Source organism: Rutilus rutilus, assembly GCF_951802725.1.
Source record: "Rutilus rutilus genome assembly, chromosome: 21".
NCBI classification, from domain to species: domain Eukaryota; kingdom Metazoa; phylum Chordata; class Actinopteri; order Cypriniformes; family Leuciscidae; genus Rutilus; species Rutilus rutilus.
In genome coordinates, this window is record NC_140226.1 from 33,547,538 (window position 1) to 33,566,354 (window position 18,817).

The 18,817-nt window shown below is 37.2% G+C and overlaps 1 protein-coding gene across 1 annotated transcript in view; it reads left to right on the plus strand.

Moving 5' to 3' along the window:
• The first annotated feature begins 3,899 nt into the window (after nucleotides 1-3,899).
• Nucleotides 3,900-18,817, plus strand: part of xgb (x globin) — a 29,216-nt gene continuing 14,298 nt past the window's right edge. Inside the window, exons 1-2 of the mRNA XM_084393585.1 lie at nucleotides 3,900-4,246; nucleotides 13,725-13,832. Coding sequence (XP_084249711.1) covers nucleotides 4,074-4,246; nucleotides 13,725-13,832 — 281 coding nt within the window. The 5' untranslated portion in view covers nucleotides 3,900-4,073. The remainder of the gene's footprint in view (nucleotides 4,247-13,724; nucleotides 13,833-18,817) is intronic.

Below are 18,817 nucleotides of genomic sequence, written 5' to 3' on the forward strand. Positions count from 1 at the left end.
GAAGCATAGACCAATGTCTGGGAGAGGATTAGTTGGAGTAATTGGATAAGGACAAATGAGATGAATAATGTGTGCTCAACCTTATCTTTGTTTTTTCCCCCTTACACCTTTCTTTGTATGTTCAAGTAATAGAACTTCACCTGACCTATGCCTTCATCTGAGATTGGATCCAGCTAATTCTTAATATTTCAGTGATCCGCTACTTAATTTTTCATTTGTTTCAGTAATTGAGCTGCTGTTGCATAAGTAGAGGCTCTATATACATTTAAGATTTGGAACATTAGGTCTTAATTTCTGTCATTCCTAACCTAAAGAGAACGTTCTATTAACATAAAGAGAACTTTCCAAGCTAACCAACAGGGAACGTTAGAATGGATGTTCTGGGAACCAAAAATTGTTAACTGGGATTAGAGTGACAGCACTACGAATGCCCACAAGCGACTCGCAGTACAGACTATAGCGACATACAGGCGGTGTGAACAGGGCTTTATAAAGACCTCAAGGAACTGTCAACTTGTGTATAAGTTAAACATGACGGTCCATGCAAATTGATGAGATTAATCAATGTAACTCCACAACATACATGCACTAACCATTCAGAAATGTCCATGTGCATCTAAAAGTTGAGTCTCTCCGTAAGCCCGTGTGTCCAGCAATGCGTTTTTAGCCAGCTGAAAACACCTAGCTGTGGGCGCTTGGAAGTGGTTTGGCAGTGTATTTTTTTTTTTTTTTTTTTTTTGAGAAGCTTTGCTTGCTATGATACAGAATATCCACAGAAGTGTTAGTATCTCATTTCACAAATAGTTTGTTTCTGTATTGTTTCTATATAAAAATATCAATACATTGCAAAGTATTTGCTCTGGCTCTTGTTTTTAAATGATTTTGTTCTGCTATTATTTGCCTGTTGACATTGTACAAGCTGTGATGGTTGGTTGGTGTGGTGTTTGTCCCGCCCCTTCTCCACTGTGATTGGACGGCTGGGTAAAAAGTGACAGTGATTAGCACTGCGTTTTACCCAAAGTTGAACATTCTTCAACTCTCGGCAACCGGTAAAAAACTGCTTCTACAGGGCCATAACGTAAGATACAAGGTAATGGAGCCTTTTATACATTTTTGTGTTTCTTTAGAAATAAATAATGGACAAATGGAGTCTTTAAACGCAAAGTGACGCCAAAATGAATGGGAGTCAATGGAATGCTAACAGCAAGTGGGGGGTCTGCTAATCAATGGCGGCGCCCGGGGAAGCTTCAGTTTTTTCTGAAAGATTACCCCCTTGGTTGTAGTGTTGACTACAAGACAGAGGTATTAGGCTTATTCGATTTGAGCCGGCTGCACAGACCGATCAGTTAATGACATCAACATACCGCAAGAGCGAATAGAGAGCAGACGGCTCCTTACTGTGCGTTCACACCGCCGCTGACTTGAGCTTCCAAAGTTACCGGAAGTCATTCATTTTCAATGGAAGCTGGCTTCTCTCAGCTGCAAGGAGCGTCAAATCCATCGGCGTCGCGTTTTGGGCGTTTTGAGCGTTTTGAGCGTCAATCATACCCCTGGTTTCACAGACAGGGCTTAAGACTAGTCCTAGACTAAAATGTAAGTCTGAGCTGTTTCCACTGAAATAAACTTGCACTGACTGATCTTAAAAATATATCAGTGCCTTTTTAGTTTTAAGATGCACATCGGTAATGTTTTTTTTCTAAGCATGTTTATAAAAATTACTTAAATGTCCTAATTGATCTATGGTCTAATCCTGGCTTAGTCTAAGCCCTGTCTGTGAAACCGGGCCTGAAAGTTGAGAGAAGCTCAACTTTATGGTAATGAGCTATGACGCGGTTCAGCGGCAAGCAGCGGCAAAACGCCAGCAACCAATCAGAATATAGACGTCCTTCGCGCTGGCTGATTCCGGAGAAACATACGATGTAAACTTTTGTTCCTACCAAAACATTAGTTCCGAGAAAATGGAGGAGAAACTGATAATCGCTGTTGCTGGGTTTCCTATCATTTATGACGAAATTTATGACGTTATTATATAAAAATGTATGACGTTATTTTCATATAGGGACCAGTTACAAAAGAGAGAGAGCCCCGGCCGCGCGCGCGCACTCACTCACCTTAAAGCCTGTTTTATACTTCTGCGTCGAACTGCCGCCGTAGCTACGTCGTAGGCTGTGTGTAGCGCGCGTACCCTTCGGCGTACCCTGACGTGCACCTCTCCAAAAATGTAACAACGCGTCAATTCTATGCGGACACAAGCGCTGTGATTGGTCTGCCAGAACCCCTCCCTCGGCGTTTCATGCTCCCCAGGTGCGCGTCAACGCGGACAACGACACAGGCCTATTTATACTTCTGCGTCGAACTGCCGCCGTAGCTACGTCGTAGGCTGTGTGTAGCGCGCGTACCCTTCGGCGTACCCTGACGTGCACCTCTCCAAAAATTTAACAACGCGTCAATTCTATGCGGACACAAGCGCTGTGATTGGTCTGCCAGAACCCCTCCCTCTGGGTTTCATGCTCCCCAGGTGCGCGTCAACGCGGACAACGACACAGGCCTATTTATACTTCTGCGTCGAACTGCCGCCGTAGCTACGTCGTAGGCTGTGTGTAGCGCGCGTACCCTACGGCGTTCCCTGACGTGCACCTCTCCAAAAATGTAACAACGCGTCAATTCTACGCGGACACAAGCGCTGTGATTGGTCTGCCAGAACCCCTCCCTCGGGGTTTCACATGCTCCCTAGGTGCGCGTCAACGCGGACAACGACACTGAAGTATAAATTAAAACCAACACGTTGCCTACGCCGTATAGGCTCCGGCGTAGGTCCGACGCAGAAGTATAATGAGGCCTTAACCGTCTTCAAACAACAGTCTTGCTCACTCTCCCTCGCGCATATTAATCAAAATAATTTTTTCCCGACCAAATGTGACCAAAACGGTTATAAAAATGCTGTCATTATAAAAGGTTTCTAGTGTCAATGTATTGCTTGGTTTTTTTTCCTGTTTACATTTCATGGTGTGACACAGACTTCAGAGCGGCCAAAGCGTCAACAAGCTTCTCCGTACTTTTTGACAAGCGTCCTTGACAGGGCGGCCAGAGCTTCTTTGCAGCTCAAGTCGGCGGCGGTGTGAACGTACAGTTATGCTTTTGAATTGCTCTCGCGGTACTTTGATGTCATTAACCGATCGGTCTGTGCAGCGCTGGTTCAAGTCGAACAAGCCTTATTTAAAAACGATGACGTAAGTTTAGTCATGTGACGTGTAAAATGATTCTGACAGAAGAATTGCGCGATAAAAGAATTATTTATTTTTCCATCTGCATCATCTCAGTGAATTTGTGTGAGGTTTTGCAGTAAGGTGAATTTAGCGTTTTCCGACGTTTCAGTGTGGATGAGAAACCTTTGGAAAACGCCTGAAAACGCTAGCGTGGACGGAGAGCATTTTTGACCTTTTGTTTGAGACAAATCCCAAAATTAAGAACCTTTAAAATAGCGTAACATTAACCAATATATAATCAATTCACGTTTATTTGTATATCGTTTCACAATAGGCTACACAACATTTCAAAGCGGCTTTACAGAAAGTGCCGAGTCTGCATTTTGATGTACGTTAACTGTCATATGTATTTCAGAAATATACATACAAAATCACAGTTAGCTAAAAATGTATTAATTTAAACAATGTAGTAGTTATGCAGATACAATGAGCTCATTGAAGTAGGCTATTGATTAGGCTACTTGTTTATAATATTGTGATTACTTCATTGAAAGTGTGACATATTTGGCATTCTGCAATGAATTTAAAATAGCCTATCTGAATGATTTTACAGGTTTGAAGCAAGTGTTTGAGGATCTCTCTCATGTTATGATGATGATGATGATGATGATGATGATGATGAACTCCTCCCCTCCCGGTGAGCAGGTTTCAGGTTCTGAGCCTCTTACTGAAGGTCTGTTTCTAGACAGACATGGAGAAGCTGAGCGACACAGACAGCTAGAGACACACGGATAACCCACCCAGCTGACTGAACATAACCGGCGGCTTATCTGACAGACAGCTGAGGAAGTTTGGATCGGGATCAGGATGGGCTGCGCGATATCAGGATCCGGATTGACTCCGAGAACACAAGAGATCAGAAACACGGAGGACGCGGAAGGTTTGCCGAGTCTCACGCCGCGTCACATACACCTGATCAAGGAGTCCTGGAAAGTCATTCAGGAGGACATCGCCAAAGTGGGAATTATCATGTTTGTCAGGTGAGAATTATTGAGTGAATTACTGCAGCTTTTATTCAACTCTCGTTTATTTGTGTAGCGCTTTTCGAAATGCAAAAGCAGCTTTATAGTTTCAATCATGATGTCAGTTTGTAAATATCAACATGAAAACAAATCATTTATGTTCCACGTTAAATGTTAATAACAGATACTGATATTTTTTTAGACCTGTTGATGCTTCACATCAGCTTAATGACTAATATTTAACGACATATTGATATATTAGCCTACGTCATGCCTCGCGGTCCAAACCGATGAAAACTGGAGGGGCTAGTTGTCACACTTTTTTACTCCGGTGAAAATTTCTCAGGTTACCTATCTATCTATCTATCTAAAAAAAAAAAGCTGGGTTGTTTCAACCCATGTTTGGGTCAAAACAAGGGACAAAACCAACCGTTGGGATTTAATTTTAAAAACCTAGACCAACGGTTAAAAATTCAAACCAACTGTTGGATTTGACCCAAACATGGGTTGAAACAACCCAGCAATATCTATCTATCTATCTATCTATCTATCTATCTATCTATCTATCTATCTATCTATCTATCTATCTATCTATCTATCTATCTATCTATCTCGTTTTCTGTCTGTCTGTCTGTCTGTCCTTATATTGTCTTTTGAAAAACTTTTAAACATTTCCACTATTAATACACAAACAAAATTCTGTTAATTTAACATGTCAATCCTTTAGCGGGGCAAGTTGTCTCAATAGAAATGTGATGTAGCCTATTGTAATTGTATTACAGCCTAATGTCTAGATTTATATCAGCAATATTAAAAAAAGAAAACTCTGAACCCAAGTGCCACAGAAATCCACAGAAAAAAATAAAATAAAAAAATAATCAAGTGTTTCAATTTCTCAGATTAACATTTTCTACCAGTTTTTACCATCCAATCAATTCACCACAAAATAAATCAAGTACCGCCTCTTGTTGCATATCCTTTTTGCAATTGGATGTCACATTACGAACACAAAATGGCATTTCACATTGACTTTAATGTCCAGTGCCATATGTGTGAGTGTTTGTTATTGGTTTGCACTATAGAGGAATATAAAGAGTTTTTCCTCTTGGTTGCGTTTTTAATGCATCTCTGGCATCATGAAAAAGTACAACGTCACCGTGTGCGACTCAAAAGTAGAATACTGAGAAAAGTGCAAACAGAACCGCTGAATCGACTGAATCAGGTTACAATTATGATTCAGAAGCAACTTTCACAGTCTCTAGAGAGCTGATGCTCCTCTTTTATCCACATTAACATCAGTTACTGTGTGCCAGTCAGACTTTCTTTTGTGCTTCAATGATACTAAATTATAGGCGTTCTAATATGTATACAAATAAGAGCATCTTTAGAAAGAGTTTAATCTAATTAAAGGTTCATTAAAGTGACTTAAATACACCAAATGTCCAGATGATGCTTGAAAGCGCTTGTCTGATGTTTTATTAATTGATATAGTAAACCTTTATTAGCAGTGCTCATTATTATGATCTCTGTATTCTGTTATTGTTGCTTAATGTATTGATTTTGAGACTGACGGCTGCATCGTGACACAAACATTTGCTGAGAGGAAAAGCATTTTTCCAGGAAATTGATTTTGTGGGCTTTTATGGACCGAAGTCGTTATATTTTTACGGTATCAGTATTAAAAGCAGTGATGTATCCATCAAACAAACGCACTGTAGACGTAATAAATCTTTCCAAACACATTAGGACACGTTCGTTTGTCAGCAGAACTGCTCATGTAACAGATTCGTTTGAGGACGCTGCAGTTTGTGTGTGTGAAACAGCTGTTATTATTATGAAGATACGACTGCAAATAAAGAGAAACACTCTTGAAGAGTTTCAGATCACACAGATGATGAAAGAGATTCATCAGATCCTTTTCTGTCTGACGTCTCAGTGTCTTTTAATCAGCTGGTGGTTCTTACTCAATGTATGAATGTAGTCAATGTCAAAAGTCACACTTAATACGTGAATTATGGTCAAATTCTGGGCTCGATCATAAACTGACCCTGTTTGGATTAAATATAATTAAAAAATAAATCACACTATGAAAAAAACTAAACAAAAAACAGTAATGCTTTAATATTAATAGTTCTCACACGTTCCAAAATAATAATGAAAACGTATGATTCTAAAAACATTCCCCCCCCCACAAACATAACTTTATAAACATTTTATTGAAGCTTGTTTCCACCATGGGATAAAAACTAAAAAAGGTAATTTCGTCGTTTTAGGAATGAACTTGAATTGCAAGAAATAAAGTCTGAATTGAGCAAATAAAAGGTCTTAAATAAAAAAAAAATATTTCTGCTTTATAGCTTTATAGATAAAGGCATGTTTCAATCCGTGATGTCAGTAAATATCAACATGAAAACAAGTCATTATGTTCCACGTTAAATGTTAATAACAGATACTGATATTTTTAGACCTGTTGATGCTTCACATCAGCTTAATGACTAATATTTAACGACATATTGATATATTAGCCTACGTCATGCCTCGCGGTCCAAACCGATAAAACTGGAGGGGCTAGTTGTCACACTTTTTTACTCCAGTGAAAATTTCTCAGGCTATCTATCTATCTATCTATCTATCTATCTATCTATCTATCTATCTATCTATCTATCTATCTATCTATCTATCTATCTATCTATCTGTCTGTCTGTCTGTCTGTCTGTCTGTCTGTCTGTCTGTCTGTCTGTCTGTCTGTCTGTCTGTCTGTCTGTCTGTCTGTCTGTCTGTCTGTCTGTCTGTCTATCTATCTATCTAAGAAAAGAAGCTGGGTTGTTTCAACCCATGTTTGGGTCAAATATGGACAAAACCAACCGTTGGGATTTAAATGTAAAAAAAATAGACCAATGGTTCCAAATTCAAACCAACGGTTGGATTTGACCCAAACATGGGTTGAAACAACCCAGCAATATCTATCTATCTATCTATCTATCTATCTATCTATCTATCTATCTATCTATCTATCTATCTATCTATCTATCTATCTATCTATCTATCTATCTGTCTGTCTGTCTGTCTGTCTGTCTGTCTGTCTGTCTTACTGTCTGTCCTTGTTGTCTTTTGAAAAACTTTAAAAAAAGTCCACTAATACACAAACAAAATAAACTGTTAATTTAACATGTCAATCCTTTAGCGGGGCAAGTTGTCTCAATAGAAATGTGATGTAGCCTATTGTAATTGTATTACAGCCTAATGTCTAGATTTATATATAATATAATATATATATAATAATATAAAATTATATAATAATTTAGGCAATATAAAAGGTCGCAAAAAAAATCTGTATTCTGTGGTGGAAACAAGTTTGCATTGTGTTGAAACACTTTTTTTAACATTTTTAAAAACATTTGAAACAGAAGTGTGGAAAAGCACTTTTTCTGTGCGCCTTCCTGAAGCTCTGACACGGCGCTCGCAGCGCCCAGATCATGGGCTCAATTCACAGCAGAAATGTACGGCATTAATGCACTTTTCGGATAAAAGCATCGGCCAAATGCATGAATGTAAACGTCCTCCCATCTAACAAAAATAAATCTTAATAGAAATTCCGTATGCACATTCCACGACTCTAAATGAGGAAAAAGTCACTGGTTAACCAGTATTTCTGACAACTTGAATCGTTTTGGGTCTTGATCTGATGAAGGACATTCAGTGCTCAAACACTCGTTCGTTTTTCCTTCTCAAATGTCTAAATGGGACAAAAATGCCTCTTCACTTGCAGTGCTTTATGATGCATCATCATCATCATCATCATAATAACAGCTGTTTTCACGCACAGAAATCGTTTCACAAATGAATCTGTTGAGCAAATGTTCTCTCTGCTGACAAACGAACGTGTCTCTTAATGTGCAGCTCATAAACTCCTCATGAACATCCGTCCAGATTCTCATCGCCTCACACTGATGTTCTCCAGTCAGTTTCTATCACACATGCACTGGGAAAAATGAATTTTTTGAAAAAAGTTGCAAATATAACAGATTATTGGAGTCTGTTAATACAGAAAATACTGTTTCGACTTTCTAAGTGTTTAAATCAATGTAACTATTTGTGAAATTTCCTAGTGATTTCTAAGGTAAATTCATTTAAAAGTAAATCGTGACCTTTCTGGTGTGTGTAAAAAGCATGAGAGTTTCCTAGACAACGAAAGCCTTCAGTGATTAGACTGTAACAGTCGGATGGTTGGATCACACACCGGAACATCTGGAAAATCAGGAACATCCTTCACTGGAACTCTCCAGATATTAAGGCCAGCCAGACATCGAGTCTCAGCAGATCTTTATAAACAGGGCATTAAACTAATTTTAGAAAAATCACATTTCCCTATTCAACACCACAGCTAAAACCACTTGCCTAACTACTGTAATATATAAATATAAACATTATTAAAGACAAGTAAACAGTCAGTAAAAAAAAAAAAATTTTGACAGATAACCGATAATTCTTTATATTTGAGAGCCGATAACCGATATATTGGCTGACAAATCCAAATTTTTATATAATTTGAGAGCCTGATTACAAAACATGTCTCATCATTAAAATTCATGTCCCAAACACACAATTATAATGTTCTTATTATAATTTTAAGTAGCCGATATGAAAGACTTGATATTTTCCTTTTCAATTTCAATCATATTTCAAGCAATTCAAAACCATCATGTTGAACAGTGCACATCTCAGCTGAAGGAAATCATACATTATTTATCGGCTTTTTATATATCGGCAACATTTTCATTTATCAGGCCGATAACGATATGGTGGCAGATATATATCGTGCATCCCTGACAAATATTCAGATTACAAGCAAAAGCACACATAAATACAGTACAACAAAGATACAAATGAAATGAACAGTGCTTTTCAGGTTTACATTTAATAAAGTAATCAAATGTGAAATAACACTGGATAGTCTTCACTGTATAAATGTAGATTAATCCTTATTAAACTTACAAACGTTATTCAGTCGAGCAGTGAATGCGATTCTCTTTTGTTGTTTGATTAACATTAAACACAGACGGCTGCAGGATTATTAGACTGCTGTCCCTTTAAGAGCGAATGCACTGATCTCATATACTGATACTGATACACATGCGTTTAATTTCTCAACTGTTCATGTTTACTTAAGACATAATTGACTTAATTATAATTGGTTTTAGCTGTGGTGTTGAATAGGGAATTGTGATTTTTCTAAAATTATTCTAGTTATTTTTTACATACTATAGTGTGAATTTGTCCATTCAAACATAAGAATACGTGAAAGAGAGCTCAGTTTAGTATTTGTGTAGTATCTGTGTGCTTGCTTCGGATGTTTGCACACAGAAAACTTCACTTCCGCGTCGTCTTTCAAGGCTTAAACTCTTGTGATGATGAAGCGCAGGCCCGTCAACTGTCCCGAGCGTCGTTCACATTCATGTTCTCACAACATTGGATTTTTAGGATTCATAAAAAGGTTACTGTCCAACTGGCGATTGACACAGTTTCATATACTCGCCAACGCCAATTTTTACTCTCATTTGGTGCTTGTGCATGTCTTTAACGTGAGCAGATGATGTTCACAAAGTATGTCTGTATTATTTCTTGTAGCATCCTCTCTGTTCTGTAGTATCTGTCATTGCACATGATCACACATGCAACACTCTTAAAGGGATACTTCACTTTAAAATTAAAATTCTGTCATCATTTACTCACCCTCAAGTTGTTTCAAACCTGTATGAATTTCTTTCTTCTGCTGCACAGAAAGATAGATATTTTGAAGAATGTCAGTAACCAAACAGTTAACTGGAGCCATTGACTTCCATAGTAGGAAAGAAAATGTACTATGGAAGTCAATGGCTCCAGTTAACTGTTTGGTTACTGACATTCTTCAAAATATCTATCTTTCTGTGCAGCAGAAGAAAGAAATTCATACAGGTTTGAAACAACTTGAGGGTGAGTAAATGATGACAGAATTTTCATTTTAAAGTGAAGTATCCCTTTAAAAACACTTAATCAATAACTTAATCAATAATTGTATCCCTTAAAACCCTCATCCCTCATCATCTTTGATCACCAAAATGACATATTTAAACATTTTTTGAGACTGTCTTTTTGAGACTGTTTTTGATAATACTTCCTATACTGGCAATATTATTTATGTGTATATTATAGTACAGTACCAGTCAAAAGTTTGGACACACTTTCCCATTCGTGTGTACAAACTTTTGATACAGTATACATATATATATATATATATAAACAATTTTTTGCAAATTTAATGGAGGCAGGGTGAATGATAGAATGAGAATGATACATTTGAGCTGTAACCAAACTAGTTTGCATAATCTTCACTAATGACTTTGTCTTTTTATAGTCATGTTATATAAAAAATAACTTCTATCAATAAATATATCAAAAGTGTCACTGGCAAAACCTTGTTATCTTCTATTTTTAGTCTTAATTCTTCTAGTCTCTAGTGTTGTCAAAGACCCGGTACTTCGGTACCAAGTCGTGTTTTCTCAAACCCGGTACTGATGCGCGTGCATGCCCGAAGCGCGTGCTGTTAGCGTCCTCTAAGCGCCGAGTCATGGCGACCGGCGGCGCTGCTGATGTGGTGGCTGTAAATCCACTTGTTGATAAGAAAGGAGGAAAGAGACACATATGGAAATATTTTGGATTAGGCTAATGTCACGTTGCCATAAGTGGCCGTTCACATAGCGTGTTTTTTTGCGCGTGCAGATTCGTTATTCCAAATGTAGGCGCGCGGCAAGCGTGCTCATAATAGAAGCGATGCGGCGCGCTCGTTTTTCCCAGGGGGGCAGGGTTTCAGAAAACACTGAAGCTTCCCCGGGCGCCGCCATTGATTAGCGGACCCTCACCTGCTGTTAGCATCCCATTGACTCCCATTCATTTTGGCGTCACTTTGACAGTGAATAACTTTACATCTGAGGCGTTTAAAGACTCCATTTGTCCATTATTTATTTCTAAAGAAACACGAAAATGTATAAAAGGCTCCATTACCTTGTATCTTACGTTATGGCCCCGTAGAAGCAGATTTTGTAAAAATAGGCTAACGATTGCGTCATAACCACGCGACTCTCTGTCTGTCGCACAGTAGAGAGATTACCGTATGGACAGGAGGAGAAGCTCGTGGGCAATCGGGGGGACGTGGAGGCATAAAGACAAAATAATTAAGCAGAATACTTCACAAAAGTTGCTCCTGCTCCTAGCTCATGGACAGCTCCTACTCACACTCTCCATCTCTGCAAGTTTCAGAAGGGAATGATTCAGATTTCTCTCGGCACAGCTAGAAGACAGACGGGTCGCTCACGTCACGTCTGCGTCGTTAAGCTCAGTGTGATTCTGCGCAGTACGCTCAGCCATCAGGAAGTGAGTGCTTCTCATTGACTTCACTTTTCTCCGTTGAATCCAATGGGGTCGCTGTGTCCATTTCTTGTACTGTCTATGGTCCACACCGGACGCGGCCGTTGTCGCTCGCGTCGCAAAAGCTAAAAGCTGTTTACCCTGGACGCGGAAAAGCGTCTGTTACAAAGCATTTGTCCTTCGCGTCAGTACGTCATAAATAGAACGAGGCATCAGTTTACTGTCGGAGATTTGTCGCTCACATCACATTCAGTGTAGACAGCATCACTGATTATAATGGGTTCAACTGTCTTTTGTTGCATCGCGCCGCTCGCGTCCGCTGTCTTGTTCAGGCAGTAGCAGACAAGCAGTCAAGCGGTGTCTTAAAGGGAAGTTGCTAACTAGTTACCAGTGCGGGGGTGGCTTGAGTCTGCTGAATGGTGTTGAACTTTTAACGCTACGTTCTCACCTGGTGAGACGCAATGCTATAAAGTAAATAAACAATGTCCCCGTCTTTTACTCTCACAACGAGCTTATCATACTCGTCTGCTACATCAGCTAGCTAGCCATGTTTCATACCTTGTCAGTGGAGTGGAAGCTAATGCGTGCGCATCTTACACACCGTGTCTGAAGAAGAGACCTCCTGTTACTGATGTGAAAGGGTTGGCTGGTGTCACTAAAGTAGCAAAATAATGGAGCGCGCCCTGCTGGACAAACTACGTAGTTACACAATTTACAAGCATTTCATCAGCGTTGTATGTTCTGTTAAAAAAAGTTCATATCCGATACCGATAAATCTGCGACGGCCGATAAATCGGTCGGGCTCTACATTTTATGTAGGGATGCACAATATATTGGCCACCATATCGGTATCGGCCGATATATGATAATTTTTAATGTTATCGTTATCGGCCCGGTAAGAAAATGTGGCCGATATATTAAAGCTGATAAATAATGGAGTATTTCCTTCAGCTGAGACACTTCAGATTCGCACTGTTCACCATGATGCTTTTGAATCGCTTGAAATATGATTGAAAAAAATACAGGGAAATAGAGTTCAGTGCATCATGTGCAAGTCTGTCATATCGGTTTCATAACATTATAATGAGAACATCATAATTGTGTTTGGGACATGGATTTTAATGTTGAGACTTAACATTAAGATCAGGCTCTTAAAATGTATATAAAAATGTGGATTTAGATTTATCGTCCAATATATCGGTTATCGGTATCGGCGAAATTGTTCATATCTGTGCTATGTCTAAATTATGACATACTGAGTCATAATTATAAGTCATAATTATTATGACAAAAATAAAAATTATGACAAAAATAATTGACAAAAGTAAAAATTATGACATAAGTTTAAATTATGACTTACTGAGAAAAAATTATGTCATAATTATTATGACAAAAGTTAAAAAAATTATGACGAAAATAATTATGACAAAAGTGAAATGGCAGAAAGTAAAAATTATGACAAAAGTAAAAATTGACATAGTGAGTCATAATTATGACAAGTCAAATTTATGACATACTGAGTCATAATTATTATGAAAAAAACATAATTATAACAAAAATAAAAAGACAGCAACATAGTTTTGACCCAGATCCGGGCCACATCTGGGTCATGTGGATTTCATGCGTACCAGATGTGGGCCGGATCTGGGCCGACACTATGTTGCTGTCCAGGTCGGATAAGTTATAAGTTATTTGTGTTTACTTTTCTGTTGTTCACTATTTGCAAAACCCCCAGACAGATGTAAAGGGTGACCAACAGTATAGAAGCTTGGTTCTCTTATTCATCTCTAATTTTATGCAATGCAGTCTCCATAGATGTGATGCTTAAAGACCCCGAGTGAAGAAAACAAAACAAATATATTCCCTTCTGAAGAAACGGCGTAGACCGGTTTAGTTAAACCCAGCATTAAAATGCCCAAAGCATTCACACAAACCAGTAGCGAGTCGAGTCGGTTCAGCAGGTTATGAAGGATTCTGGTTATATGATAAGACTCTGAGATGAATGGAAGTATTTTAAAGATCTTCCTCTCAGGAAACTACTTGAATATGAGTTTGTGGTTGAAGAGCTGAATGTCTGTCGTGTCTGTGACAGGTTGTTTGAGACCCATCCGGAGTGTAAAGACGTCTTCTTCCTCTTTCGAGACGTGGAGGATCTGGAGAGGTTACGCACCAGCAGGGAGCTTCGTGCACACGGCCTGCGGTCAGTACACACACTTCACAGTGGTCAGAAACACACACCCCAGTGCCCTGCATCTGCTTACACACATTGGCCCTCATTTATCATTCTTGCGTAGAAACGGGCGTATATGTTGGCGTAAGATTATGCTTACACTCTTCTCACCGGCTGATTTATGAAGCTGTGCGTACCTTTGAAATCCAGGTGTAGGCAATACCTGCGCTTGATAAATGCCGCGGCTGAAAACGAGCGTCATTAGAATAACACGCCCCTATATATTCAAGTCTCCGCCCTCATGTTACGCCATGGACACTCGGAAGACGGCAAAGAAGAGAAACTTGGATGAGCAAATGACCTATCACAATGCATTATTTTACAGCACGTGTTTTGAAACAATTAGCATTTAATTTCGTATCACGTCACATGTATTGGGGTGTACAATAGTGATGATGATGTGATGTGCAGTACCATTCATTCACATTAATAATTGCATGACAATTTGTAATATTCTTCTTATTATTATTTAGAAGAAGAATGTCGTTATTATTATTATTTGTATTATTATTATTATTATTATTATTATTATTTAAAAGAAGAAGAATGTCATTTGAATTTTTTTGTCAGTCTTATTTTTTGGTCATTGAAAGCCTTTCATTACTGAACCCAGTCCGTGCACACCTGCCGGGCCTAACCCTGAAACGTCAGGTCAAGCGCACAGGCTCGCAACTGAAGGAACACACATGCCTACAAATCAAATGCTTTGGTAAAGTCACACAAATTAAACATTGAAGTCCATGGTGCACAAAAATAAACACTGAAGTTTATAATTACTATGTTGTTGTTTTTTTACAGTGGGTCATAATATATCATATCTTTCAGTTTGTCAGTGCGTTTTGTGGTGTTAGGAATTGTTTTTCTGCGCATTCCCGCACTCAAAACGTACATGTACACCACCTCCTGAGCTGGCGTAGGATTTGAGCGTGCCGTACGCCAACGTCCATATTGATAAATCTCAAAGTCACCGTGGTTTTGGGTGTACGCTGGAAATTTGGTGTACGCACTTTTGATAAATGAGGGCCAGTGTGTGTGTGTGACCATCATATGATGACTAGGGGTAACTAGGGGCAGAATCCTTCCAAAATATAGTGCATTACATTTACATTTATGCATTTGGCAGATGCTTTTATCCAAACCGTGAGGAACAAAAGGCAATTCATCAAAGAGCCAACAACAAGTGCAATATACAGCGCCAGGTTTATTAGAGACGACTAGACGAGGAAGTGACCTAGAGGAGATGAGCAATGTTTTTTCATAATGTGAGTTTGAGTGCATTTATTGAAGGGTGATGAAGAGCAACATCCTGATGTGCAAATCAAACAAAAGCTCTTTATATCAGGTCATTATTTCTGCTCTCTAATGAACACGAGACATGCTTTTCTCTTCTAATGCCTTTATTCATATATTTATATAGTTACAAGAGCATGGATTGATTTCATCAACCAGTCAGAGATAATTATCAGTACAGCTGAAGACACTCAAACCAAAGCACTCACTAGAACAACTCCTGTTTATTTATTCATAAGTGTATGACCAAAAATGCAGTATTTTTGTAAATGATGAAACACTCAGAATTTTGTCATAATTGTGTGAAAGTAAATCTTGACATACTCAAAAAAAATTTTTGGGAAAAAAGTTGGAATTATGACATTAAAAGTCATAATTATTATGACATACAAAGTTGAAATTATGACGTACTAAGTCATTATGACAAAAAATAATTGGCAAAATTATGAAAAACATTATTATTATTATTTTTTTTTAGTTATAATTTTTACTTTAGTCATAATTTACTTTTTATGACAAGTCAAAATTATGACATACTGAGACCGCATAATGATTATGAAAAGTCATTATTATTATGAAAAGTAAAAGTTCTGACAGTCAAATTTATGTCAGAATTATGAAATTTAGTCAATTATTATGACATACAAAGTTGAAATTATGACAAAAAGTTAAAATTTTTGACTAAAGTAAATGTACAAAAGTAAAAAATTATGACAAAATTGACAAGTTAAAATTATGACGTCTAAATTATGACATACTGAGTCGTTATAAGTCGTAATTATTATGACAAAAATAAAAATAATTGACAAAAGTAAAAATTGACATAAGTTTAAATTATGACATACTGAGTCGTTATAAGTCGTAATTATTATGACAAAAATAAAAATAATTGACAAAAGTAAAAATTGACATAAGTTTAAATTATGACATACTGAGTCATAATTATAAGTCGTAATTATTATGACAAAAGTAAAAATTATGACAAAAATAATTGACAAAAGTGAAATGGCAAAAAGTAAAAATTATGACAAAAGTAAAAATTGACAGTCATAATTATGACAAGTCAAATTTATGACATACTTAGTCATAATTATTATCAAAAAACCATAATTATGACAAAAATAAGAAGACGGCAACATAGTTTTGGGCCAGATCCGGGTCATGTGGATTTCACGCGTACCAGATGTGGGTCGACACTGTTGCAATTCTGACTTTATAACACGCAAATGTGAGATAGTCACAATTACCTTTTTTATTTTTTTATTTTGTGGCAGAAACAAGCGTCCATACAATAGTAATGATTCATGATACAAAATACAAATTATGGAAAAAATAATAATTTAAATTGATTTAGCAGACAATTTAATGCAAAGCAACTTATAAATGTGGAGCATCAAAAGCAATTTGTTGTTAAGCAAACAATATTCATAGTAAAAACTAGTAGCCTAAATGCAGTGAAATGCCCAAAAGAAGTAAAAGTTAATTTTTGATTTAATAATAATTTATAGTATTAATAAGTTGTAGTGAGTGCTTTGGTGTGAGTGTCTTCAGCTGTACTGCTAATGTTCTCTGACAGCTTCATGAAATCACTTCAGGCTTTTATAAATACATGTATAAAGGCATTAGAAGGGCGATGCATGTGTCGTGTTCGTTAGAGAGCAGAAATAATAATGAGTCGTTACAGTTCAGATCATGACAGGGATATAAAGAGCTTTTGTTTGATTTGCACACCGGGATGTTGGATCTCACAGCGACACAAGTAGTGCTTTATTATAGCGAGAGATGTGACACTTTCAATGACCTTTGATTGACAGGCATCATGTGACGACGTGACCGAACACACAGATGCACGTTTACATCACACACAAGGAATGCATCTAGATGTTATTGTCACGATGACCCAATGAAATCAAAGCATGCACAAAATACCAGATAAACGATACAGGAATCCCATCATCTGATTGTGGAATCCATTAACACAAAATACCACAGGAATGATTGAATTTTGCAAATGGACACATTAAATGCAGTGCTACAATTATGTGTGTTTCATGGACAAATCTCATTGTTCAGCCTCAAGTGGCTGATAAAACATCAGAAATGTGATAAATCTGATCATAATCTGTATCATGCAACTAAACAATGGTGCATTTATTAACATGAGATGTGCAGGATCTATAATAAAGCATGTTTCCAGTGTTAGAGATGATAAGAGGCACTACATGAAGATTACTATTATTATCTGACAGCTCTACACACACACACACTGATCTACACACACACTAATTCACTGCGTTTGCTCTCAAATCCCCCGAACACCAATTACTGATTGAATGTGGTGTTGCTGTAAAGGCCGAGAGGCTGTTGAGCGAAACATCAGCCGCTGTGACCCTGCGGGGCGGTGTGTGTGTGTGTGTGTGTGTGTGTGTGTGTGTGTGTGTGTGTGTAATGAGGCCGCGGGCCGATCGCTCTTCACAGCATGAAAACAGAACGTGCGATCAGATTAGGCCTGTGCTGTCTGAACTGAGTGTTTGAGTGACAGCTGTCAATCTGAGAGTCACATTCTACTTTATCATGGCACACGTTTACCACTGAAGTCCGTTTAGGGAAACACTATACATTAGTAAAGCCTCTGCCGTACGGGAGAACGTTTTCAACACATAAGAAAGATCAAATATTCATGCTTTGTTGAAATTGACATAAAAAGTCAAATTTATGACATTAAAAGTCATCTTTATGACATAAAGGTCCAAATTATGGCAAAAAGTCATAATTGACAGTCAAAATTTATATAAAAATTCAGAATTATAACAAAAATTAAAACATACTGAGTCAAAATTATGTCAAAAAGTCAAAATTATGACAAAGTTGGAATTATGACATTAAGAGTCATAATTATGACATACAAAGTTGAAATTATGATATACTAAGTCATTATGACAAAAAATAATTGACTTCAAAATAATGAAAAAATCCTAATTGACCATTTTTACTTTTGTTATACTTTTGACTTTTTATGTCATAAGTTTTGCTTTTGTTATAATTCACTTTTTATGACAAGTAAAAATTGACACTTAGACTGCATAAAGTTTAAATTATGACAAAATGTACAAAAGTAAAAAATTGACAAAAAAAATTGACAAAAATAAAATGGCAAACAGTAAAAAAATTGACAAAAGTAAAAATTCACATACTAAGTCATTGTGACAAGTCAAATTTATGACATACTGAGTCATAATTATGACAAAAACATAATTGACAAAAGTAAAAAATTATGACATAAAAATTCTAAATTATGAAAAAGATTATTGACAAAAGTAAAAATTATGAAAGAAAAGTATAAATTGCCAAAAATGATAATTTTGACATTTATGAAAATGGTCAGCCCATCAGTTCTTCCTTATAGACAAACATTTTCTTTGCTCATTTTGTGCACTTTGCATGAAATGTATATTTCATATAAATCTTTGGTAAAATATTCTTCTGATCATGGGCCTAAAAGATTAATAATCCTCACATAAATTCACAGCAATCACTAGATGTCAAGTTCCAAAAATCACAAACAAATAAACAGCACTAAAAACACTCATTGAGAAGAGTTTGCATCAAATGTTTTGTATAATTCTGACTCAAAAAGTCAAAATTATGACACAAAATGAGAATAA